General features: G+C 39.3%; 1 protein-coding gene across 2 annotated transcripts in view; it reads right to left on the bottom strand.

Annotated features, from left to right (window-relative positions):
- LOC138759605 (uncharacterized) overlaps window positions 1-26,538 on the bottom strand; it is a 75,409-nt gene that overhangs the window by 41,131 nt on the left and 7,740 nt on the right. For both annotated transcript variants that reach the window (XM_069930333.1, XM_069930328.1), the window contains 2 exons: window positions 23,748-23,868; window positions 13,297-13,382 (listed from right to left, as the gene is read on the bottom strand). In XM_069930333.1, coding sequence (XP_069786434.1) covers window positions 13,297-13,382; window positions 23,748-23,868 — 207 coding nt within the window. The remainder of the gene's footprint in view (window positions 1-13,296; window positions 13,383-23,747; window positions 23,869-26,538) is intronic.

Genomic DNA, 26,538 nt, shown 5'->3' with positions numbered 1-26,538 from the left:
TTGCGGTGTATACCACAAATGTCAAGATTTCACAGTGGACAAATCCTCTCCCCTCCCCAAGAGAAATCATTATATATTATTCTTAAAAATCAAACAAAGCCTTTTTTAACCTCTTTTTTTCTTAAACGCCTGTAATCAAATTATTAACATACCAAATATTTATATACATTATCTTAACAGCCCTTTTATTATTTTCTTTACTCCTCTTCTTGTTGCTTATTTGGTAATTGGTCTGCAAAGCTTCTTCTGAATCTGAAAATAGTCTGTTTTGCCCACCAGGGATGAATATCTGCAACACTGCTAGATGCCTTAACACAAAGTTATAACCTTTTTTTCATAGTACAGTTTTTGTTAAATTAAACTCCTTTCGCTTCTTTAAAAATTTGAAGCTTATATCTGGATAAAAAAATATTTTTCCCATTGTACTCCAATGGTTCCTTTGATTTCTTTCACTCTTTTCATTGCCAGTTCCAATACTTTCTCTCTTATTGTACATCGTAGTAGTTTTATTAGTATGGATCATGGATTCTGATGTGGCTATGTCTTTGGCGTCAATGCTCTTTCAATTTCTATTTCTTCTTGGAGTCCTTCTATTCGCAAGATCTGTGGGATCCATCTTTTTATAAACCCTTCTTCATCTTCTTTCAGGCCCACTATTTTTATATTATTACATCTGCTGAAATTCTCTAAAATGTCATTTTTTTGGGCTAGCAGTCATGTATTTTCTTAATCTCCTTACCTCTATCTTCCAATTTTTCTCTTAACTCATTCACCTCCATTTCCACACTTATCATTTTGTCTTCCAGTTCATCACTTCACTTTCTCATTTCTGCCATAGCATTTTCCATTCTTAGTATTTTTACATCTGTCTTTTGCATGGTTTTTTTTAATAGTACTGAACTCAGCCATTATTTTTTCCATTGGAATATTTAATTTGGCTGTCAAAGTATTCCTTATCTACCATCTGCATCTGTTTTTTTAATCTTGTAGTTTTTCTTGTTTGTCTTTATCTTCCTCTTGATCTTCTTTCTCTTGCTCCATTTCTTTGTTCCGTGTATCTTGCTTCTATCATTTACTTCTCTGCAGCTTCTCCCATTACAGAGTCAGCGTCTTGCTGTCAGCGTCCATTCCCTTCGGCATCTTCTTTAGAATGCATACCATGCATGCACAAGGAGTCACGCATGCATGTTGGCATTTCTTTTTCAGGCTCCGCCAGCCAACGTTCCAGACTGCCCTGGGGGCTGTTGCCGCCGAGCTGCCGCTTACCGGCTTCACAGCTCGGGCCATCCTCTTTGGGAGAGCTCCCTGTTCACCGTCTCTGGTAAGGCTTTTCTCTTTTTTTTCCCAGCAATTTCTTCATCTCTTCTTTGCTTGCCATTATAGTATTTTCCTTCTTTGGAGCCATCCTCAGGTCCTTTCTATACTTCTTATCTTGAAACTTTTTTTATGTTTTATTTCTCTGACTTGTTTTTCTACCTTTTATTTTCAACTTTCTCTGTGAAGGGCTGGTTTTCCCTAACCAGCCGTTACCCCATCACGTGACCACCCACCATCAGAGTACATATATGACATCATATACCAACCTGAGATTCTTTTTCCTGTGGGCCAGGCAGAATTTCTAACTGTAAACTAGTCAAGAAGAAGAATATAAATACAAACAAGAGAAATGTTAACAAAGAAATGTTAACAAACTGTGTCCAATACAGAAAAAAAAATATTCAGTAATAAATAATGAGAAAAGTTAGAGCCCTTAAATGAGTCTTTGATTGAGTCAGTTGTTTAGGAGTCTGATGGTTGAGGGATAGCAACTGCTCCAAAACCTGGTGGTACAAGTTCTCTGGCACCTCTATCTCTTTTCTCATGGCAGCAACAAGAACAGAACATGTTCTGCGTGGTGTTGACCTTAATGATTGCTGCTGCTCTCTAATGGTAGCTCTCCATGTAGATGTTCTCAATGTGTGGGAGAATTTTACCTGAGATAGGCTGTGTCTGCTACCTTTTCCAAGGCTTTCTGCTCAGATGTATTGGGGCCTCAATACCAGGCCATGATGCAGCCAGTCGACACACATTCCACTACACATCTGTTGAAGTTTGCCAAGGTTTACAAATGACATAGCAAAATTCTGCAAACTCCTGAGGAAGTAGAGGCACTGATGTGCTTTCTTCACAAATGACATTAGTACATTGGGTCCAGGAAAAGTCCTCCCAGGAGTTTAAATTTGCTCACCCTATCTACCTCTAATCCTGCAATGATCACTGGACTGTACACCTCCGGTTTTCCTTTCCTCTCCTTGGTCTTGGTGGCATAGAGCAAGAAGTCATTGTTAGTACACCATCAGCTAAGTTTCAGTCTCTCTCCTGTATGCTGACTCATCATTAGAAATTTGGAAATGGTATTGTTGTCGTACTGAGCCACACAGTCATAGATATAAAGCACGTAAAGCTGGTGACTAAGTACACAGACCTGCAATGCTCCAGTGGTGATGAAGATTGTAGAGGAGATGGTCAAGCAATCCTCATTGATTGCAGTTTGGAAGTGAGGAAATTCAGGATCCAGTTACATGGTGGAGTATAGAGGCTCAAGACTTGGAGTTTGCTGATTACTTTTGAGGAGATGATGGTGTTGAATGCTGAACTGTAGTCAATAAATGCATTCTGATTTATACATCTTTACTGTCCAGGTGTTCCATGGTGTTGCGTTGAGCCAGTGAGATGGCACCTACTATAGACTTGTTGCTGTGGTAAGCAAATTGAAACAGATCCATGTCACCACTCAACAGGAGCTGATATGCTTCAATACCAATCTCTCAAAACACTTCGTTACTGTGGGTGTGAAAACCACTGCTTGTAGTCATTTAGGGAAGTTACCACATTCTTCTTGCACACTAGTATGAATGAGACCTGTTTGAAACACATGAGTAGCCCTGTTAGGGAGAGATATTGAAGATGCCCATTAATACATATTTTTGACCTACTGAGTCTATCCAGCATTGCGTGTTTTTACTTCAACCACAGTGTCCACAGAATTCTGTGTTTTACCTCCATGAATATATTGGCCAGTTAGTCAGGACAGGTTTACAATACTCTACCTGGACTAGATTCTTTCCTTGGATTCACACTCCTGAAGGCAGCCCAATTGTCATCTTGAGATACTGACAGTGAAGTATCATCAGGAGGCTCAGCTGTTATGTTCTGGTGGTTAAATCGGACATAGATGGCATTAAGTTCATCTGGGAGTGAAGCTTTCCCGTCTCCTACTGCACTGGATTTGGTTTTGTAGCAGGTTATGTCATTTAGGCACTGCCACAGCTATTGGATATCCTTTGTTGTTTCCATTCTCATTCGAAATCTCCACTTCGTCCAGGAGATGGCTTTCCATACCTGCACCTTGTGCAATGTTTTGGATTTCCAGATTAAAAGCCTGTGATCTGTCTCTCAGCAGGTTCCAGATCTCATTGTTCACCCAGGGCTTCCTGTTGGGGGAACCCTGAACCATTGTTACTGATATTTTAAATAGAATTAATGCTTTGTAAATAATAAAGCGAATCAACAGAAACTTATTCCATTGAGTGAAACACTTAGAATAAATTTGATTCAAATATAGATTAGTAACAATAGTTCAATGAATTCTACTTGAAATAACATGCTGTTTGGAGATCATGAGTCATATTTCTGTTTTACATGCCATATAGGTTAATTATTTTTCTTGTAGCTATTTGAATAAAGATAACTTAATATCTAAACTTTATAAAACAGATTCTATTTTACCATATTTATCTGCACAGATGCTTAATATTGAGACTCAAAGGTTCTTGACCTGGTGTTAACACTGTTTTGCTCTCTACAGATGCTGACTAACCTGTTGATATTTCCAGCAATTTTTATTTTTATTCCATCTTTGTTCCCACACAACAGTCAAAGCAAAGAATTTCTCAAAATCCACTCTATTAAGCCCCTCCAAAACCTAACATATTTCAATAAAATTACCTTAACTTCTACATTTCAGAGAATATAGGCCCCTTCAGATCAAACTTTCAAGAGCAATTGCCTGAAGGAGTCACGTGATGGAGTAGTGGCCGGTAGGGGAACTCCAGCCCTCTCCAGAAAAGTTAAAAAAAAGATAGAGAAAAAGCAAAGGCACAAACATAAAAACCAAAACAGTGAAAGTAAAAGTGTGGAGAAAATGGCAGCAAAAAAAGAAAAACCAAAAACAATGGGAAGGAAAGCAGAAGGAAAGACGTCGGAAGAAGAAGGTGAAGGCCTTACCTGTACGAGGAGGCCCGCCGTGGAGAGAGAAGCCCGCTCCCTGAGGTCAGTCGAAGCCCCGAACTCTGGACTACAAAAATGGCTCACGGAGCCAAACAAAAGTGCGCAGCCGCGCATGCGCAAGGATTCGCGCATGCGCGATGCGCAAGACAAAAATAACACTGACGGGAGGGGGGGACCAGCTGAGGAGTCAATCTCCACAGCTGAAACAGACAACTACAACCCAACAGCAAGAGGAAAACATAGAGAATAACGAGAGCAAGAAAGAAGAGAGTAAAAATAAGAAATCAAAGAAACAACAGATGACCAACCCAGAGGAAGAAGACCAACATCAAGACACTTCTAATAAAAATAAGAAGATCAAAAATACCCAACAAATTAAAACAAACAACCCAACAAGAAAACCAGAAGAGACATAGGTAAAGGACACAGATCCTGGAGTGGACTCAGAAGAAGAGGAAGAACACAGAGAAATGGAAGATGAAGGGAAGGGCAAGTACATGGATATATTTTTTTTTAAAAGAATATATGGAAACAGTAAAAGAATGGCAGTCACAAGAATTCAGTGAAATAAAAAGAAGAATAAAAAGTACAGAAGAAAAAGTGAATAGATTAGCGATGATCATGACAGATATAGGAAAAAGAGTAGACAAGGTGGAAGAACGAGAAACAGCCATAGAAATGGAAGTAGATGACTTAAAAAAGAAATCAGAAGAATCTGATAAAAAAAGTTAAAGAGACACAAGAGCTGTTAGCTCAGAAGATAGATATAATGGAAAATTATAATAGAAGAAACAATATAAAGATAGTGGGCCTTAAGGAAGATGAAGAAGGCAAGAATATGAGAGAATTTATAAAAGAATGGATCCCCAGGGTCCTAGGATGACCAGAATTACAGGAAGAAATGGAAATAGAAAGGGCACACAGAACATTAGCCCCTAAACCACAACCACAACAAAAACCAAGATCCATTCTAGTAAAATTCCTAAGATATACAACAAGAGAAAATATATTGGAGAAAGCAATGAGGAAAATAAGAGAAGACAAAAAACCACTGGAATACAAAGGTCAAAATTTTTTTTTCTACCCAGATATAAGTTTTGAACTCCTGAAGAAGAGGAAAATTGAACTAATATCGAGAATTGAACTAAAATTGAACTACCGAAATTACAAACAGAGGAACAAAATAAATTAACAAAACCATTTGAAATAGAAGAAATACAGGAGATAATAAAAAAACTACCGAATAATAAAACACCAGGAGAGGATGGATTCCCAATAGAATTCTATAAAACATTTAAAGACTTATTAATTCCTCCCCTTCTGGAAGTAATCAACCAGATTGATAAAACACAAAGCATACCAGATTCATGCAAAACAGCAATAATTACAGTAATACCAAAGACAGGGAAAGATCCACTTGCACCAGCGTCATATAGACCAATACCTTTACTTAACACAGATTATAAGATAATAGCTAAACTATTAGCAAACGGATTAGCCGACTATGTACCAAAAATAGTAAATCTAGACCAAACTAGATTTATTAAAAAAAGACAAACAACAGACAATATCTGTAAATTTATTAACTTAATTCATGCAGTAGAAGGAAATAAAACTCCAACAGTAGTGGTTGCTTTAGACGCAGAGAAGGCCTTTAACAGAGTAGAATGGAATTATTTATTCAAAGTACTACAAAAATTCAGCCTACCAGAGAAATATATTAATTGGATTAAAGCATTATATAAAGGGCCATTGGCGAAAGTGACAGTAAATGGATATATATCAAAACAATTTAACTTAAGCAGATCAACAAGGCAGGGATGTCCACTATCTCCCTCACTGTTCGCATTAGCTATAGAACCACTAGCAGAACTGATAAGAACAGAAAATAAAATAAAAGGGATAAAAATAAAAGAGAAGGAATATAAAATCAGTCTATTTGCAGATGACATTATAATATACTTAACAGAACCAGAAATATCAATAAAAGAATTACATAGGAAATTGAAGGAATATGGAGCAGTGTCGGGGTACAAGATCGCAAATAAAAGTGAAGCAATGCCAATGAATAATGCGGATTTCTCAAAGTTTAAGAAAGAATCGCCATTTAGATGGCAAACGCAAGCAATGCGATACCTAGGTATACAACTAAATAAAAAACCTCGGCCATCTATATAAACTCAATTACCATCCATTAATGGAAAAATTACAAGACGACTTAGAGCATTGGAAAGACTTACCACTAACACTGATAGGAAGGATAAACTGTATTAAAATGAACATTTTCCCAAGGATACAATACCTATTTCAGTCATTACCAATACGCCTAACAGAGAAATTCTTCAAGGAGTTAAAGAAAATAATAAGGAAATTTTTATGGAAAGGGGGGAAACCGAGGATAGCACTAGATAAATTAACAGAATGGTACAAACAAGGAGGCTTACAACTACCAAACTTTAAAAATTATTATAGAGCCACACAATTAAGATACCTATCAGATTTTTATCAAACAAGGGAAAAACCAGATTGGACCAGATTAGAACTAGATAAAATAGGGGAGAAGATACCTGAACATATACTATATAAATGGGATGAAAAATTGGTACAACGTAGGAATTCACCGGTATTGCATCATCTGCTCAACATTTGGAAGAAGATTCATGTAGAAAGGAATAAAACAAATTACCAACTACCAAAACTAATATTGACGCAAAATCAGCTAATCCCTTTTACAATAGATAACCTTTCCTTTAGAGAATGGGAGAGAAAAGGGATCAAAAGAATAGAAAATTGTTTTTCGGGAAATAAATTATTATCTTTTGAATAAATTAAGGATAAATATAATATAACTCACGATACAATGTTTGCATACTACCAACTGAAAACCTACTTGAAGGACAAATTGGGAAACAGTCTGAGGTTACCAGAAGGAAGCAATTTTGAATATGTGATTACAGACACAATGATAATCAAAAAATTTGTAACAAACATGTACATCAAACTGCAAGAAAAGGAGAACGAGGAAACAAATGGTAAACCTAAACAAAAATGGAAACAAGATCTAAACATAAAGATAAAGAATGAAACATGGGAGAAGCTATGCTCCGGAACTATGAGAAATACAATAAACACGAGGTTACGCATGATACAATATAACTGGATACACAGGCTATACATCACATCTCAAAAGTTAAATAAATGGGACCCAACAGTATCAGACAGATGTTTTCGCTGTAAAAAGGAAACGGGAACAACAATTCATGCAATTTGGAATGTGAGAAAGTGGAAAAATTTTGGGAAGATCTAAACCAGATATTAAATAAAATCACAAAAAGCAATATACCAAAAAAACCCAGAGATCTTCCTCCTAAGTAATATAAGAAACAAAGAATTTGGACTCGATTTGGATGGAGCACAAAAAAGATTTGTTATGATAGCCCTAGCTGTAGCAAAAAAATGTATTATGTCAACCTGGAAATTAGAAGACAACTTGAGAATACAACAATGGTATATAGAAATGAAAAAATGTATTCCATTAGAAAAAATAACATATAATTTAAGAAATAACATTACAATATTCGAACAAATATGGGAGCCATACATGAAACACAATAGAGAAATCCTACCGTGGACTTCCACCACCTAAAATGACAGAAGGAGAAGATAATGAAAAGAACTGACTCAGTAAAATTTCTTGTTTATTTTTATTAAGTGACAACATTGTTTAACGGGTTTAATGTATCTTATAGATTGAACTTTAAATAAATGGGAAAGGGAGTGAGGGAGGGAGGGAAGGGAGGGGGGACAAAGGGGGAGAAAACTACACTGTATATATTTAAGAAGAAAAATGTCTGTATGTATCTTGGTCAATATGGTTTATAGTGTGAAAAATAAAAAAAATTAAAAAAAAAGAGCAATTGCCTAATCCCAGATTAGGAGAACTCTAAACTGTCAACTAAAGGCAACCATGCTTTTTATTGCCACTTGTTTTGCTCTACCCGTACATGACAATTAAGAGTTGCTTTCTATTTAAAAAATTATGTCAAGAAATTTGCCTTTCATACAGAATAGTTCATAGCTTTAAATGGTTGAAATTCTTGGTTATTTGTTTTCCTATTCTTTTTGCTGAAGCAAATAATCTATCAATAACAAGTATACCCTCTTGGATATTGTTGGGAGGGGTTGACCTACCAGGGACAAGCCACAGTGGTCAGGTCTCTGGCATGGAGTCTGATCTTGTGGTGAAGAAGGTAAGGGAGGAAAAGAGGCAAGCAGTGGTGATAAGGGATTTCATAGTTAGGGGAACAGATAATAGGTTCTGTGCAAGACATCAAGAATCCCGGATGGTAAGTTGCCTCCCTGCTGCCAGGGTCTAAGATATCTCAAATCAAGTTCAGGGCATTCTCAGGAGGGTGGGTGAGTAACTAGATGTTGTGATCCATGAGGGGACCAATAACTTGGATAGAAAAGGTGATGAGGTCCTGCAAAGTGAGTTCAGGGAGTTAGGTGCTAAGTTGAAGGACAGGACCTCCAGGATTGTGATCTCAGGACTGCTATCCATGCCACAAGCTTGTAAGTTTAGAAATAGGAGGAGAATGCAGCATAATATATGGCAAAAAGAGATGGTGCAAGGAGGGGGGGTTTCAGGGCTCTGGACCATTGGGGTCTCTTCCAAGGAAGGTGGGACCTGTTTTGATGGAATGTTTTGCATCAGAACTGCAGAAACACTATTCTCCTTGTGGGAAAGTTTGCTAGTGTTGCTCTAGGAAGTTTAAACTAGATTTGCAAGGGGATGCAAACCAGAATTGCAGAATGGAGGAGAAAAAAGATGATGTGAAGGATGCATGTAAAATCAGAAATCAAAGGGTTGTACGTGGTGGAAATGTTCTCGGGTGCATCTATTTCACTGCAAGGAGTATTGTAGGAAAGGCAGATAAACTTAGAACGGGCATCGGCACGTGGAATTATGACATTGTGGCCATTAATGAAACTTGGTTGCAGGAGGGGCAGGACTGGCAGCTCAATGTTCCTGGAGTCTGTTGTTTCCAACTTGATAGAATAGGGAAGTATGAAAGGAGGAGGAGTGGCATTGCTCATCAGGGAAAATATGTCAGCTGTGCTCAGGCAAGACAGACCAGAGGGCTCATTGACTAAGGATATATGGGTGGAGCTGAGGAATGGGAAAGATATGACCACACTCTTGAGGTTGTATTATAGACCACCCAATAGTCAATGAGAATTGGAGGAGAAAATATGTAAAGAGATAGCAGACAGCTGCAGGAAAGATAAGGTTGTAATAGGGGATTTTAACTTTCCACATATTGACTGGGACTCCCAAACTCTAAAAGGCTGGATGGCTTGGAGTTTTTAAAATGTATTCAGGAATGTTTTCTAAATCAATATATAGAGTAGGGGTCTCCAAAGTGGTCGATATTGACTTCTAAGGGTTAATGGACTATCCAAGGGATCAAAAAATGGAAGGAGGTCAAAAGAGGATCGATAAATGCTGCAGGGGGATTGATTGAACTTTTTGGGTCGAAATAATTGTAGAGCTCAAGGTCCCCACTCCTGCTGGCAGTCCAAGACCCCCTGCTCCTGCCGGCAGCCCGAGGTGACTACTTCAATGCGGATATATATGTTATAGCTTTTCGAGGAGGTTACCAGGAAAGTTGATGAAGGAAAGACTGTGGATATTGTCTACCTAGACAAGGACAAGGTCCCACATGGGAGGTTAGTCAAGAAGGTTAGTCAAGAAGGTTTAGACATTTGGCATTCATGGTGAAGTAGTAAAATGGATTTGACAATGGCTGGACGAGAGAAACCAGAGAGTAGTGGTGGATGGTTGCTTCATAGACTGGAAGCCTGTGTGTGCCTCAGGCACTGGTGCTGGGACCATTGTTGTTTGTCATCTATATCAATGATCTGGATCATAACATGGTAAATTGGATCAGCAAGTTTGCAGATGATACTATGATTGGAGGCATTGTGGACAGCGAAAAAGGTTTTCAAAGGTTGCAGAGGGATCTGGACAAACAGTAAAAGTGGAATTTAATGCAGACAAGTGTGAGGTGCTGCACTTTAGAAGGACAAACCAAGGTAGGACATGCATTTTAAATGGTAGGGCTCTGAGGGGTGCAATAGAACAGAGGGATCTGGGAATATAGATACATAATTCTCTGAAAGTGGTGTCACAGGTTGATAGGGTTGTACAGAGAGCTTTTGTCATATTGTCCTTCATAAATCAAAGTATTGAGTACAGGTGTTGGGATGTTATAGTAAGTTGTATAAGACATTGGTGAGACCAAATTTAGAGTATTGTGTGCAGTTTTGGTCATCAAACTCCAGGAAAGGTATCAATAAGATTTTTTTCTAGGATGTGCCAGGATTTCAGGAACTGAGTTACAGGGAAAGATTAAACAGGTTAGAACTTTATTTCCTGGAGCATAGAAGAATGAGGGAAGATTTGATAGAGGCATACAAAATTATGAGGGGTTTAGACAGTAAATTCAATTAACCTTTATACACTGAGGTTAGGTGTAATACAAATCAGAGGGTACAAGTTAAGAGTGAAAGGGGAAAAGATTAGGGGGAACATGATGGGGAACCTCCACATAGAGAGCAATGCGAATGTGGATTGAGCTGCAAGCTGAAGTGGTGAATGTAGGCTCAATTTTAACATTAAAACAAAATTTGGTAAGGTAAATGGATGGGAAGAGTATGGAGGGATATATTTTGGGTGCATGTTAGTGGGTCTTGGCAGAATAATAGTTCGGCACAGACTAGAAGGGCAGAAGGACCTGTTTTCTGTGCTGCAATATTCTATCATTTGTCAAAGTTATACGACATCAACTTAACCTGCCTTCCTGCTGATATCACTTTGCATCCTTCTTATGACTTACTCTCCCACCTTCTTGTGGAAGGAGTTAACCCCCATAGCAAAGAAGCATTTGCATCAGGGTTGTTACCCCCCCACTGCTGCAGCGAGTCAGGGGTGTCTGGATAATTAAAAGATCAGAAAAGAAAGAGATTGGGAATGGAGTTAGAAGTGATGGGGAGACTGGGAATTAGGATGAGATGATTAAGGTTCAAGCAAAGGAAAGTTTAGGAAATTGGCAAACGAGGGGATTCAGGAATAACAGCTATATGCTGATCAAGAGAGGAATTATGAAAGGGGCAGCTGGTCAAGAAGTTGATGAACTATGGGGACTTTAATGTGGTTAAATATTGAACGATTGTTCCCAGAGAAATGATAGTTGGAATAAGACCTTAAAAGATCAGATCTTCCCACTGAAGAGGCAAAGCAAATGAGAGAAGGAAAGTTCACAAAGTGAGTATTCTCTCTGGAATTATCACCTGAAATTACTCCATAATAGAGTTTATGGCAATGTGAAGAGAAACTACTAACTCCTTCCACATTTCCAATATGAAATTAGACCTCCCATGAGACCACACCCATCCCCCACTTTACCATTAACCTTCTCCTATGATGTATCCCAGTTAATAAAGAGACTAATATGGAACTTAAATGTTTTAAGTAGATTGAAAGTGCTAAGAAGAGTTATCAGCAGGTAAACAGATGTTATGGCAAATAATTAATTAGCTATAAGAATACAGTTCTGCTCCTCCCTTTACCTTTCCTTTCTAAATGCTCTCTGCCTGAAGTTACTGCTAACTTCTGTAGCTATGAAACAGATATTTTGGGTGGAAAACAAGAATTAATAACACTGCATTCTTTCAGGGAACTTTCAATTGCTTCATCTTATGGCAGGAGGCAACTTTGCTTGGGATATTCATTCATAAATTGATAACAGCTTTTCCAGTGCCCTGTAGTTGAACAATATATAGATGCACCTCCCTCTGTCTTTACCAAAGAATGCTTGAACTTCATGAACAGGGACAATAATGTGGTGCAGAAGCCTTGCTGACTGAACTCCACTCACTGATGAGGTTATATTTCATGAATTGCATGGAAGGGATGCCCAGATGTAGCACTCATTTACAGCCATCTATAGACTGCCTGCCTGGTGGCTTCTAAGCTTTCTGGTGGCTGTAGGGTATCCATCAAGAGATCTCCAAGTTTGAAAGTTCAATTGATTATCCAAGAAAAATAAATTGACTTATTCCTACAGACTCTTCAATCTCAGCTGATTACTTAATTGTCACCAGTGTACAAGGCCACTGCCAGAAATTGACATTTTTTGTGTAGACCACTGCCAGAAATTGACATTTTTTGATTCAACCATAGAAAGTATAAAAGATCTTCTGGAACAAGTGGAATGATTACATGTGCTCCTCAAGTGAAGTTCTTGAAATAACACTGGACAATGAAGATGTTGCTTCCTGAACACTTTTAGGAGGATTTTATAGATTTTCAGCTGCTGATCACGAAAAATCACCTTAAAAGTTTCCTATCACATATTTTTGTGATTTCCTGTCATATTTTAAGTCTGCTAGTATATTGCCCATAAAGCAGGCTGTTTTGGTCAGTCCAAACAGAATTTTCTTGGCATCTACAGAGCACAAACTACATCCAGCTGATTGGCAACATGCTTCAAGCATACAAAACCATGAAGTGCAAAATTCATTGTCTGCATTTGCATTTGGACTTCTTCCCTGCTGATCTTGGTGCACTCGGTGACAAAGTGAGTTTCACCAGGATATGTGACCATAGAAAAGTGGTTTCAGGCCAAATGGAATTCATCAGTGCTGGCCGACTATTGTTGGACACTGACACGAGAGGCATCAGATGCTGAGTACAAACAGAAATCAGCAGCAAAACATTTTTAGGTCAGTTGAACGATCGCAATCCATCAACATCATTATGCGATTAAATATGCTGAATTTAATAAGTTAATGTAATGTTTCTCCAACCCTATATAATAGAGCAAATCTGCAATTATCTTTGTGTCCAGCTTGAAGTTGTCTATCATAATCCCCCTTTTTTTTTCAGGAAGCAAACCTTTTGAAAAATTTGTTGTCCAGTATATTGAACTAAGCCAGCTGGACATAATAGTCATCAGATCATACCAGCAGAACAGCCATAAAGTAGAAGTGGTTTTCCTTTTGTACCATGACATTCATCATCTGATCTTGGATGATTAGCATTTGTTGACCTATGGAATATAAAACATATCATTCTAAGAATTATTCATATAAAGCTTCCTTCATCAACGTCATTTCTCTTAAAATTCTACAATTGCTTTTGGGGAAGAGTTCCAGCATACATGCAACTTGGCAGGTCAACTGTTAAATAGTTCAGAATAACCTGTCATTTACAAGGTTTTAAAACAGAAAACTGATATGCAAGTGAGGCCAGAAATGTACACCTCCACAAAAGTACAAAACTTGAAAGAAGTGCCTGGATTGAGCCTTGGCTCTGGAGATTACATAGAGACTCTCATATTCATGAAACAATATTTATTTATTTGTATAGATGAAATATTTGTCCTGCATATGCATTGCTTGTCTGTATGTGAGTTATGTCTGGTTGTGTGTCTGTGGGTTTTGCACTAAGGACAGAACGCGGTTTCGTTGGGTTGTACTTGTACAATCAGATGACAATAAACTTGACTCACCTGGAGATGGATTAATATAGATGGGCGCCCACTGGGTGATGTGAATGTGATGGGCTACTTGGCTTGTTTCTGTACACCCATGTTTTATTTATGGACAACTTTACGTCATAATATTCACTATCTACAGCCCCCCAAATCATAGTTAATGATGTTCTCAGCAACAATCCACAAGAATCACAAAGTGTGCCACCATCAAAAAATCTCTCAAATCCGACCTCATTCTCCCCAAAAGCATTCTGGGCTCTCCCGTCTTCTCAATCCACAGCTAGTGAACCATCTCTGTACTCCCAGAGGCAGACAGATGGCCAGCTGCCAGTTAATAAGACCTGGCATAACAATGGATCCTAATGCTCACAGCAGTTGGATTTCTGCCTTGAAATTAAAAATTCCCTCTCAAATCTTTCTAATTCAAATATTGTCATGTTTTATTTCAGCATTATTTCTCACCAAGTATACTATCACCATAAGTAATGTGAAAGGTGTCTTGTGACAACTGTAGGTCTGACTCACAGTCTATTCACATTTTTCAAGCTGCAATAATTAGAGACCATTGCATTTCAAGCTTCCCTATTTTGTATGAAAGGGTTTGAATGCACTGTGGTCACCCATTGTTAACAGATTCTCACAATAAATGTAACTCAAAGTAACACTACCATGCTTTCATGTTTATGCAATATTTGTTCAACATGCCCCTTCAAACTCCTGAAATGAAGGGCTGTTCAGCAAACTGCTTACTAGCATCAATGGATTTGCAGAACAATTCAAAGCAAGATTATATTTTCAAGCAATTTTTTTAAAGAAATTAAATAGTAGTAAATGCTAATCTCAAAGTGAGCTTTAGTTGAGCTATTTTTTAAATTTTCACTGCAATTATATTTTTGTAAACGGATAAGTCACCAATATTTTAGCTCGGAAAAATCATTGTAAAAACAAACTATTATAAGGCAAGGGAAAACATAGCATTAAATTTTATTTTAAATTAACTGCATTTCACTACACTGCCTCACCCAATTAAAAGCAAGTCCTTGATGCTTAGTTTACTTCAAAGCTTTATACTTCTGTAAGTACGCGAGTTTTAACCTGGAAATAAATTGCATAAGTGACACCTATGTTCTCTTCACAATTAATTATTTCAAACATTTGTAGGACTGGTCAATTAATTTGCACATGTTCCAAGTTATTACAAACAATTATGTTTGGGATCATCTTTAAGGACATGAACCATACCAGAGGAAATATCTGAATGGAAAAATCTCATCACTGTGGCTGACAAGGCAAGTCAAAGCCAATGTGAAAGCAAAAGAGAGGGCAAACATTAGTGGGAAGATGGAGGATTGAAAAGTTTTTAAAAACTTACAGAAGGTAACTAAAAAACATAAGGAAAGAAAAGATGATTGTGAAAGTAGGTTAGCAAATAATATCACAGAGGTAACAAAAAGTTTCTTCAAGTATATAGATAATAAAAGAAAGGTGAGAGTAGATATAGAACCACTAGAAAATGGCACTGGAGAAATAATAATGAAAAACAAGGAGATGGAGTATTTTACATCAATCTTCACTGTGGAAGACATTACCAGTTGAAGGGCATCAGGGAAGTGAATCCAGTTATTATTTCAAGGAAGAAGGTGCTCAGAAAATTGAATGGTCTCAGGGTGGATAAGTCTCCCAGACAAAATGGATTGCATGCATGGGTACGAAAAGAGGTAGTGATAGAGATTGTGGAGGTATTGGTAATGATCTTTCAGGAATCAATAGATTCTGAAGGACTGTAAATTGAAAATACCCAGAAGCAAAGGGACCTGAGAATCCTAGCACTGAAGATAAACTTGGATGTTGAGATGGTGGTGATGAAGGCAAATGCAATGTTGGCATTCATTTCAAGAGGAATAGAATATAAGAGCAGGGATGTGATGTTGAGGCTTTATCAGGTACTGGTGAGACCTCACTTGGAATATTGTGAGCAATTTTGGAATCCTCATTTAAGAAAGGATGTGCTAAAGTTGGAAAGGGTTCAAAAGAAGTTCACCAGGATGATTCCTGTTATGAAAGGGTTATCATATGAGGAGCATTTGACAGGTCTTTGGCTTGTATTTCTTGGAAGTTAGAAGAATGAGGGGGGTATCTCATTGTAACATTGCAAATATTGAAAGGCATGATGGGAGAGTCTAGGACAAGAGGGCATAACTTCAGGGTTGAAGGGCATCTGTAAAGAACAGCAAAAAGTGGGAATTTCTTCAGCCCACAGGGTGGTCATGTGGTGGAACACATTAATGCAGGTGGGGACCTCACTAGGCTCCTCAGGCTGGCCCGCCTCCAACCTGGGAACTCCTCCCCATAATTTCCCAATAAAGGCTGAGACCCACTAGTCTCCTCCCACGATACCAGCCTTGGATCTGAGCCAGAAGCATGTAGTTATGTGCTGGATGTTTCAGAACATTAAAGCTTCATGTCTGCTTGTGGTTATTGATCATGCTACAATTTACTGTCCTGAATACTTTGCCATGGACAAGTCGACACGGGTGGAGAAGCTGGAGACCAATCCCAAGGAACCAGAGGTCTCCATTAAATTTGATAGGTGCCTACATTGTCTGAAGGCCTTCATGAGGCACCACGAGACCTCAGCCGATGGCGATAAGTATGATTTGCTTTTTTCATCACTGGGCAACCGAGCCTACCAAATAATACAGGGCTGTGAGAAATATGACAGCACAATGGCCCTCCTGCAACAGCAATATGGGGCCCCTATAAACTCGATGTATGGCCGCTCTTTATTGGGCACCCTATACCAGAATCCTGGTGAGTCTGTCGATGACTTTGTGAGAGCCATGAGAGAGCTGGAGCAAGCCAATGGATTCAAAGATATAATGGTCGCAGTCTACCAAGAATAACTCATCAGTGACGGGTTAGTGGCTGGTTTCCGTTCCAACCACATCCGTAAGCGACTCCTGGAGAAGGGCGATTGGACCCTTCAGCTAGTTTGATTGTTAGAAACAGCCCAAAAAAATGCAAGGCCTATTCAGCAAACCATGCAGCTGCCAGATGAAGAGCACAGGTGCTGCTATATTGGGATTCGGGGGACTCTGACTGTCGTTGCAACCACTGAGCACACAAAGTGCAATTACTGCGGCCAAACCAACACCCGAAAAAATACTACCCAGCCCATAGCACAACCTATTCGAACTGCCAGATGAAGGGGCATTATGCTTAGGTATGTCACTCTAAACCCCCTTCCAGCAGTGCCATGTATGGGCCGCGACCCACATCGCTATCTGGGCTCGACCTTCTTCCAGCGTCACTTCTGGTAGCCGAGAACCAAATGACAGGAATGGGAGACCGTCGACCCAGGATGATGTCACATCCGGCATCTCTTCTGCACCACACTGTGTGCAATTCATGAGGGTGGCCATCTTCGAGATCCCCATGGCCGCCATCTTGGAGGAAACCATCCCTATGTTACAGCAGCAGTGACTCCGATGAGTTGACACTAGCTTTCATCGTGCTAGACTAGGACAGGCCAAACCAACTGGCATGATCAATGAGGGACATCAAGATAAAAGGTCACACCGCAGATGCCTATTCGACACAGGGAGTTCTGAGAGCTTTATACACCCGGCACAGTGCAACAATATTCCTTTGGAGTGTCCCCTGCCAAATGTAGGGTAGCATTAGCATCCAAGTCCCGTTCTACAGAAATTTGCAGGTGCTGCACCGTGACCCTAACCATTAAGGGCACAAAATGTAAAAGCTTCAAACTGCTAGTAATGCCCCATATCTGTGTGCCAGTCATAGTGGGGCTAGATTTCCAGTGTCAGTTTATGAGCGTGCTGATGCAGTTTGACTGGTCCCACCCCCCCAATCATGGTCAGAAATAACCAATTCCTGGAGGGCCCACCCTCCCTTCTGAATGTGGCCAATCACACACCAGAACGCCTTCTTGGGCAACTGACCTGCAGGCTGGTCATCCTCCTGCCCTTTGCGCCACCCCACCCCCCTTCCAGAACCTTACCCCCCTCGAAAAGCAGAAGATACAGCTCCGGGGTCAGGGAGTTGATAAAATCCGAAGTGGGGCAGCAACTTGTGGAGGGTACCACAGAACCCAGTAACAGCCCCTGGAGGGCACAAGTGGTGTGGTTAAAAGTTGAGAGAAGCACCAGATGGTCATCACACCTTATTGGATGTCTACCCCCCTCCCCAGCCTAGCCGACATGGTGAATGACATTGCCCAATTCTGGGTCTCCTCCACCATAGACCTCAAGTCGGCATACCGCCAGATCCCAATTTGCCCGGAGGACCGTCCATACACATTGTTTGAGGCAAACGGCTGCCTCTAACACTTTCTGTGGGTCCCATTTGGCTTCACAACCTGAGTGTCAGTATTCCAAAGGGAAATGAACCTCATGGTGGACAACAATAAATTAAAATCCATGTATCCCTTTTTGGATAATGTCACCATCTGTGGCCGTACCCAAGAGGAACACGATAAAAACCTGCAAAAGTTTCCAACAAGAACCCTGAACTTAACATACAATCAGAAGAAGTGTGAGTTCAGTACCATGTGGTTGGCAATATTGGGGTATGTGGTGGAGCATGCTGTCATTGCTCCCAACCCCAAGTGCATGCACCCCCTGGAGGAACTCCCACTGCCCCAGAACCCCAAGGCTTTAAAAAGATGCCTGGGGTTCTTCTCATACCACATGCAGTGGATCCCCAACTACGTGGACAAAGCTCACCCTCTGGTGAAAACAACTACCTTTCCTCCATCAGTAGAGGCCCACGAGGCATTTGAGGGCATTAAGGGAGAGATCGCCAAGGCAGCCATACACATCACTGATGAAACCATCCCTTTCCAAATCAGGCTCATAGCATTATTTTCCCACACCCTCCAGGGCCCCAAACTCCAGCACTTGGCCATTGAGAAGGAGGCACCTGGCTATAGTGGAGGCTGTGCACCACTGGAGGCACTATTTGGCTGGCAGACCTTTCACCCTGCTGAGGAACGAGAGAGCCTTTGATTTTATGCTTAACAATAAACTGCCGGGGAAATTCAATGAGCCACCCGATGCTCTTTATAGAGGAATCTGAGCAAGAGAGTGCCCTCCACGATAGTCTTTGCCACCCTGGGGTCACCAGGCTCTACCACTTCGTGAGACCCCGCAACCTCCCCCATGTGGTGGAGGAGATCAGGGAGCTGATCTGAAACTGCTCGGTCTGTGCATAGTGCAAGGTCCACTTCGACCAGCTGGAGAAAGCTCAGCTGATCAAGCCCACTCGCCCCTTTGAACGGCTCAATATGAACTTAAAGGGCTCCCTCCTGTCCACAAACAGGAATGTGTACTTACTTAATATCGTGGACGAGTACTCCCACTTCCCATTATGGAAAATATATCTATGTACTATTCCTAATGTATTCATTAATCCATTACTATGTAACAATTTACTAAGTACTTCAACTACACACTGTTTATGGAAAATATTCATGAAATTAAGTAACAGCCATAGTGTGTAGAAATGTTGCTTGATTATAGTATGTGTAGAATTTGCTGACTCCAAAGCCTGCTAACTTTAAAACACAAGTCCAAAGAGAAAACATCAAGGTCATACATTCAAATCTAAGAAAATAATAGTGGTTACAGACACCGGAGAATAATCATTCAAACAGGATGAGATCGGGGGAGTAACAGGAGATTAGATTGGAGAAGTTAGACAGGATAACCATAGTGACGAGTGATTTATTATGAAACAGGCCAGTTACAAGAGGATAAGTGTTCGCAAAGATAAGTGATAAGAATACCATGACCGAGAAATGAACCCAGGATGAGCTAATTGGTACAAAACATCAATCAAAGTTGAACATTGATAAGTAACTGAAAATCTGTTCAAAAAAGGGCAGTGTCTCATAGCAACAGGCATTTGATTTGTCTCAGCTTTTGTTTGCAAATAAAGGCTTAAACTTTTCTGAAGAATTCTCATTTTTGGACATCAAAAAACCACACCACCATTTGCAATCCCCTGCCCAGATATGACCACGCCCGCAGTCATTAAAGTCCTCTGCAACCTCTTCACCTTGTTCGGATATCACAGTTACATTCACAGTGACCGGGGGTCCTCATTTATGACTGAGGAGTTGCATCAGTACCCTGTCCAAAGCTATAGCAACGAGCAGAATCACCAGCTACAACCCCTGTGGAAACAGGCAGATGGAAAGGGAGAACGACACTATCTGGAGGGCAATCCTCTTGGCCATCAAGTAAAAAGGAATGTCCATCTGCCAGTGGCAAGATGTCATCCCAGAAATGCTACATGCCACCAGGTCCCTATTATGTACGGCCAAGTATGCCACCCCACATGAGAAATTGTTCTCCTTCCCTAGGAGGTCGGCATCAGGAACCACGTTGCCTGTCTAGCTGACGACCCCCTGAGCCGGTGCTTATCCGCAGACATGTTAGGACTCACAAGGCAGACCTGCTTGTTGAGGAAGTGCACCCCTTGCATACCAACCCCCAGTATGCCCACATACAGCACCCAGACAGGTGGGAAGACACAGTGTCAGTCCAGGTTTTGTTCCAGCAGGGGCTCCAGCAGGGAGATGCACCCAGAAGCCCTCATCGGCAACTAGCTGGTCCCAGGTATTATCCAGGTAAATGATATCTTACCACCACCACCACAACTCCCCAAAGTCCCCGCCCCCAACACCCGCCAACGGAACAACCGACATTCCCACTCACATCAGAACTGGTTCACACTGCCACAGTTCAGCCCCCGGACACTCAGCCCACCAGACGAGTCGCCGCACCACAGGAGCCAATGAAACACCACCAATGCTGCAGTGATAGCACAGCAGATAAAGCCACCAGACCGGTTGAATCTATGGACTGGCATAGACTGCATGACCGGAGATAATGTACACTGTCCCACTTCAACCTGCAGGACTTTATCCAAAAGGAAGGGGTGAATGTGGAGGAACACAGTAATGTAGGTGGGAACCTCACTTGACTGCTCAGGCTGGCCCGCCGCCAACCTGGTAACTCCTTCCTGTAGTTTCTCAGAAAAGGTTGAGAGCCTTAATCTCCTCCCTCCAAACCAACCCTGGATCCAGGCTAGAAGCATGTAGTTACATGCTGGATGTTTCAGGACATTAAAGCCTTTGACCACGTGCTTTGTGTCTGCTTGTGGTTATTAATCGTGTAACAGGTCAATCTGTGGAACTTGTTGCCACAGGCAGTTGTGGAGGCCAAGTCATGGGATGTATTTAAGACAGAGATTGAAAGGTTCTTGATTAACCAAGGTACCAAAGATTATGGGGAGAAGGTTGGGCAATGGGGATGAGCAGGAAAATGGATCAGCAGACATGATGACCTGAATAGCCTATTTCTGCTTCTGTCTTATGGCCATTCTACTTCAGATTTGGTTGTAATTAGCTCAACAGGGCCATGAGACTTTGAATCTGCCACATATAGAAAATAATAGCTGGACTGTGCTTGTTCATTGTGCAAATATAGACAAATACTCTATTACTGGAAATATCAGTAAGGTCAATCACTGCAGAAGAAGCTCTGCAAATATTAGAGGAAAGTATAGAGGAGAGTTGCAAGACTTTGTTTACACGGGGAATAGTAAGGGCATGGAATACACTGCCAATAGGGATGATCAAAGCAGAGTGAAGCAATGGTTAAAAGGCACTTAGACAAACATATGAATAGACTGAAGAGAGTGATACAGACTGATATGGTGCAAAAAGATGGTATTAGTTTAGAATGAAATCATGTCAGTACAGACATTTAGGGCCAAATGGCCTGTCCTTCTGCTGTATTGCTCTATATTTTATGTTTTAAAATAGAAGCATGACTGGTTACAAAAGATGGGGAGCTTAGAGGATTAAGCAAAGTCAAAAGTAAATCTATGAAACATCAATTAATTTTAATTTTAATTTAATTCCATCCCACCATCCTGCCTCTCCAAAATTTCTCCACCATAATTTTAGAGTCTATTATTAATGTGGAATAAAATAGGCTGAAGAAAGCATTGTTCCCTTAAGAGATCTTGATGACAAACATGTTGGAATTCTTTGAGGAAGTAACAAAAAGGACTGACAAAGGAGAGTCAGTGGATGTTGTTTACTTAAAGTTTCACTGGGCCTTTGTAAAGTTGCCACATACGAGTTTGTGAAACAAGATAGGAGTCTATGATATTACAGGAAATGTACTAGGTTGCTGGTAATTAGTCATGTTCCATGGGGGTTAGTGTTGGATCTGCTCATTTCCACATTATTTTTAATGATCTGGATGCTAGAACTTATGGCTTTGAAGCTAAGTTTGCAGATGATACAAAAGATGGATGGAGGACAGGGAGTGTTAAGGAAGCAGAGAGTCTGCAAAGGGACTGGTACTGGTTGGAAGAATAGGCAAATAAGTTGCAGATGGAATACAGCATATGGTGATGTACTTGGTTGAAAAATAATAAAGGCAAAGAATATTTCTAAATGGGGAGAGGATTCAGAAAGCAGAGGTCCAAAGGGACTTAGAAGTCCTGATGCACAATTCCAGAAAGGTTAACTTGCAGGTTGAGTTGACAGTAGGGAAGGCAAATGCAATGTTTATTTTAAGAGGGCCAGAATATAAAAGCAAGTATGTAATGTTGTCAAGTGATGGATGTTCAGTTTCTAGAGACAGAGTATAATTGGTTGTGGAAGAGTTTGGATAATCAGTTGAAGTATTAGGTTGGGCTAGAGACAAGGTTGGCTTGAATACTGCATATGGAATTACTTATTTCACCCACTTGAAATTTACTCTAAATAATATAAATTATTTCAATTAGATGTTCATTCCAAATAGACACCAACTTACAGCAATCCCCTCCTATAATTCCTATACACGAAGTAGCCAAAAAAATACACGGGATAAAATCAGGTGAATTTGACTCATTGTTGCATGTTGCTTAATGTGCAAATGAATGAATTAAACTGACCAATGCATTCAATACTGATGCAGAGAAGTAAAAGAAATCAGTTCAGTTGAGTTTTCTCGATTTATCTCTTCTATCCAGCAGATGGTGCTCATTGATAAATCTGAAGCCAGAGCTCTAAAAAAAATTTAGGAGTAGAGGAGGCAAATTTACAAACTAAATTGCTACAAAGCCGTGGACAAAAAAGCAGAGGCATTTTTCCACACATTTATGAAGTTAGAAACACTAGAGTTCATTACAGTCAGAGTTTTGTTTAACCTGCCACAAAGCACAAAAACAAACAATCATTTAGCATTTATCACTTGCAACCATCAACTCCTGAAATTCCAACTTATACTGCAGTCTCGCTGGAGCATCCTGTAGCAGAATCAGCTCCTAATTCTTTAGCATATAGTTCAAACCCCTTCAGATCCACATTAAAGATCAAGCAAGCGAGCAATAGAAAATGTGAACATCTCACAACTTAGTCAATTTTTACAGGTTTTAAATAAGTAGGTGGTGAAAATCACATAATTGCTGCCTTGGCTTGGGGTTTAAATGCATGTGTAGAACTGAACCAAAGAAGGTACTAAGCTCATTTGCTGATTAATGCCAGTTAGATATTTTTTGACAGCATTTCACCTCACCATTCCAAAACTAAGAAAGAGAGGAGCAAGGATTCCACTTCTGACTGCAATTCAGTACCTCTTGCTGGAAAGTCGCTGTAGCAATGGATTAGGTTAAAAAAAAGAGCACACTTGATCTAGGTTAGATGTTGGCCATGATAAATTAACTTGCCATTCCAGCACAACTAACATTTGCACTTGAAGAAAAGAAAAGTGGTTGGGTGTTACATAATAGAGGGCCTGAACATAGAATGCTTGTGTCACAAAAGGGAATAAAATTACGGAAGAAATTAAACTATTGCAAGTTAGTACAAGTCATTGCAGCAGAGCTCTATACCTTGTCTTTATCCCTCCACGGGTGTAGGATAACCCTGCAATACTAGACTTCTCCCAACACCTTTGGTGTTGATTAATGCTTGACTGGATATCATTTTTTCTCCTGGGTTTTTTTTCTGCAACTTGAAAACAAAATACTATTTTAGGATTCTAGCATTGTTCGACAGCTTACTAACAATGAATTACAATGCCTCAAAAATATATTTTTTACCTGCAATGTTTATAAAACACAAAGAACTTTGGGAAAAAATATGGTTATTTGGCCTACCAAATTCAGTTTAAGACCCGGCAAAAAAAAATTTTAAATACAGCTCACCAAATCCCCTAATTTCCACTCCAGAGGAGAGTGTGATTTTTTAAAAATCTACAATTGTAAATTTATTGGCCATGGTTAGATCAGTAACCTCCTATCAAACATATTTCCCTGATTCTAGCAGCAAGAGTAAACAACACATTTTATGGAGTTTGTTTGTTTACATTAGATCTACAGATATCCCTGTCAACTTCAAGATTCATTATCACTCTTTGAGATATTTGTATTCATAACTCATTTGAGATTGCTGTGTGTTCTGGCACCATGTTCATTTCAAATTAAATTATGACTATTAAAAGGCATTAACTAAAGGAGCATTTTTATATTTTGAAATTAAACTGAAATTATCTGGAGTCCTCAGAATAGCAGTATTCCTTATCCTTTGTGTCAGCTTCATATAATCTACATATTTCTAAAGTCCAAAATTGCTTCAATTAATGCCTTTTTACATTTAAATCCCATTCCAGAAATTAGTTGTTTAGCATCTTCAGGTACTGTCTTTCAAAGTAAATTTAAAAGGTTCAATTCCCCTGATAGCCTGACCACTATGTGTTAATAAAAAATATTGTCCAAAGGAATTTTCTCAGACCTATTGGTTTTTACGAACTTAACTGAGGAAAAACTTGACAATCCCAAGTGTAATCTGAGGTCCCAACTCATGCTCCAGTTACATGTCATCCTCTGGATATACAAGTTGTTGCAGTAGATTTATTGACCTGGTCCAAGTAGAGTTGTTCCGATGAAAAAAAATGGGAAGAAATGGGCGTCTATTGGATAGGAGGTAGTTCATTTCATTTTATCAAATTTATTTTCGATGTATTTGCATGTTTTTAAAGTATCCCCGTTTTTAATGCTTGTTTTAAAAAACTGCAAACCCGTAACTAATAATTAACAAGTTTGGGTGGTTTGCTATTCCACAGAAGATTTAGCCAAAGTTATGTTAACTTTAGTATTATTGTTAGGCATTCCTGTGAATAAGATGGCTGATACATTACAATGCCTCTGCATTTCAATCATCATAAAATTTCAATATTTGAAATTTTCCAACTTATTGAAAAGTGCATCATAATCAGAAGACCTGTCTTAAGAAATACTTTGGTCTTCTAAACCAAATGCTTAAGTAATAACCTGTATTACATAATAAAAAAATCCTAAGGTGATTTACAGAAATGCTACTGAAGTAAAATTTAATATTGAATCTCATAATCTCATATTAGCGCAAGAAGAAAGTTCGAACAGTAGACCAATTTTGCAGGAGAACTCCTGGGCTTTCGACAAGGCCACCAATGGTGGAGTGTTTTAAATCAAATACTTAAAATCAGATTGGAAACCGATGAAAGTGAGTACAGGGACACGAAGTTAGGAAATAAGCATCAGTGCTTTGGAAGGTCTTAAATTAATATGGAATGAGATGTGTAATGCTTGTAGAACTGTAATGAAATAGCTACAGCTACCAAATACTTGGATGGGTTTTCAACAGTAGAGTCATGTTACAGTATTAACTTAAATGAACAAATAAGATCAGAGATGAAACTTTGAAAAAAATGGCTGATTAAAAAAATATGACAAGACCAAATATTGTGTGTAAAGATTTTATTCCGTTCAATAACTTATTTTAACATATTAATACAAACTATTAATAGAATTCTTACCTCCAAAACTAATAGTTTAAATGTGGTCTTATGTTATGAAATTAAAATCTCTAACGTTACCTGGGTAGGATGGGGAATGTACTCAATTTGTTGGCATTTTATGTTCTCAAGGAAAAAATGCTTCCGACTATATAACCATGATATCAAAACGTGAGATATTTTCACACAAATGAAGCGGAATGGGTGGGTCATGTGTGTTAATTCCATGACACAACAAAAGGATTTTACATGCCACAGAGACTCCTGATGATTTATTTCAATTATCGTACCCCTGCGCATAAAATCAAAATTTCCTACTGATAATTTTTGCAGCACAAGAAAGCTAACTGCATTTTTGTGATGCCACGTAGGAAATAAATTATGACATCGTTTCCAGTACTTCAAACAATTCATGGTATTTAGAGTAAAATAAAATCATTACACCCTATACACAAAAGAGCCTAACTTGTGTTCTAATAGATTTAAAATAATTGTGGAAACTAACATCATTGGGTATTTGATCATTCATGAATTTGTTGTTCATGAGAATATGCTCTGTGTACATAGTAACAATTACCATGCTACACAAGCATTTTTTTGGCAAAGTGCCTTAGACATCCCAAGGACATGAAAAGATTTAATTTGAACACCTGATTTTCTGATTAATGATTAATGAATAAAGAAAGGTGTTTACTTAAAATACAAATTCTCTCCAATTCAAAGACTGAATATGTTTTGAAGTTAATACATGTTCCAATGGCATGGTTTGCTAGCACCATATCTATTATAGGTTAGTAAAGAAGGTTAAGTCTCTAGGGATTAATATGGAGATAGTCAGATGGGTTCAA

This window comes from Narcine bancroftii, chromosome 1 (genome assembly GCF_036971445.1).
Source record: "Narcine bancroftii isolate sNarBan1 chromosome 1, sNarBan1.hap1, whole genome shotgun sequence".
NCBI classification, from domain to species: domain Eukaryota; kingdom Metazoa; phylum Chordata; class Chondrichthyes; order Torpediniformes; family Narcinidae; genus Narcine; species Narcine bancroftii.
The sequence above is the reverse complement of the archived record's forward strand: the minus strand, read 5'-3'. Positions and strand labels throughout refer to the sequence as shown.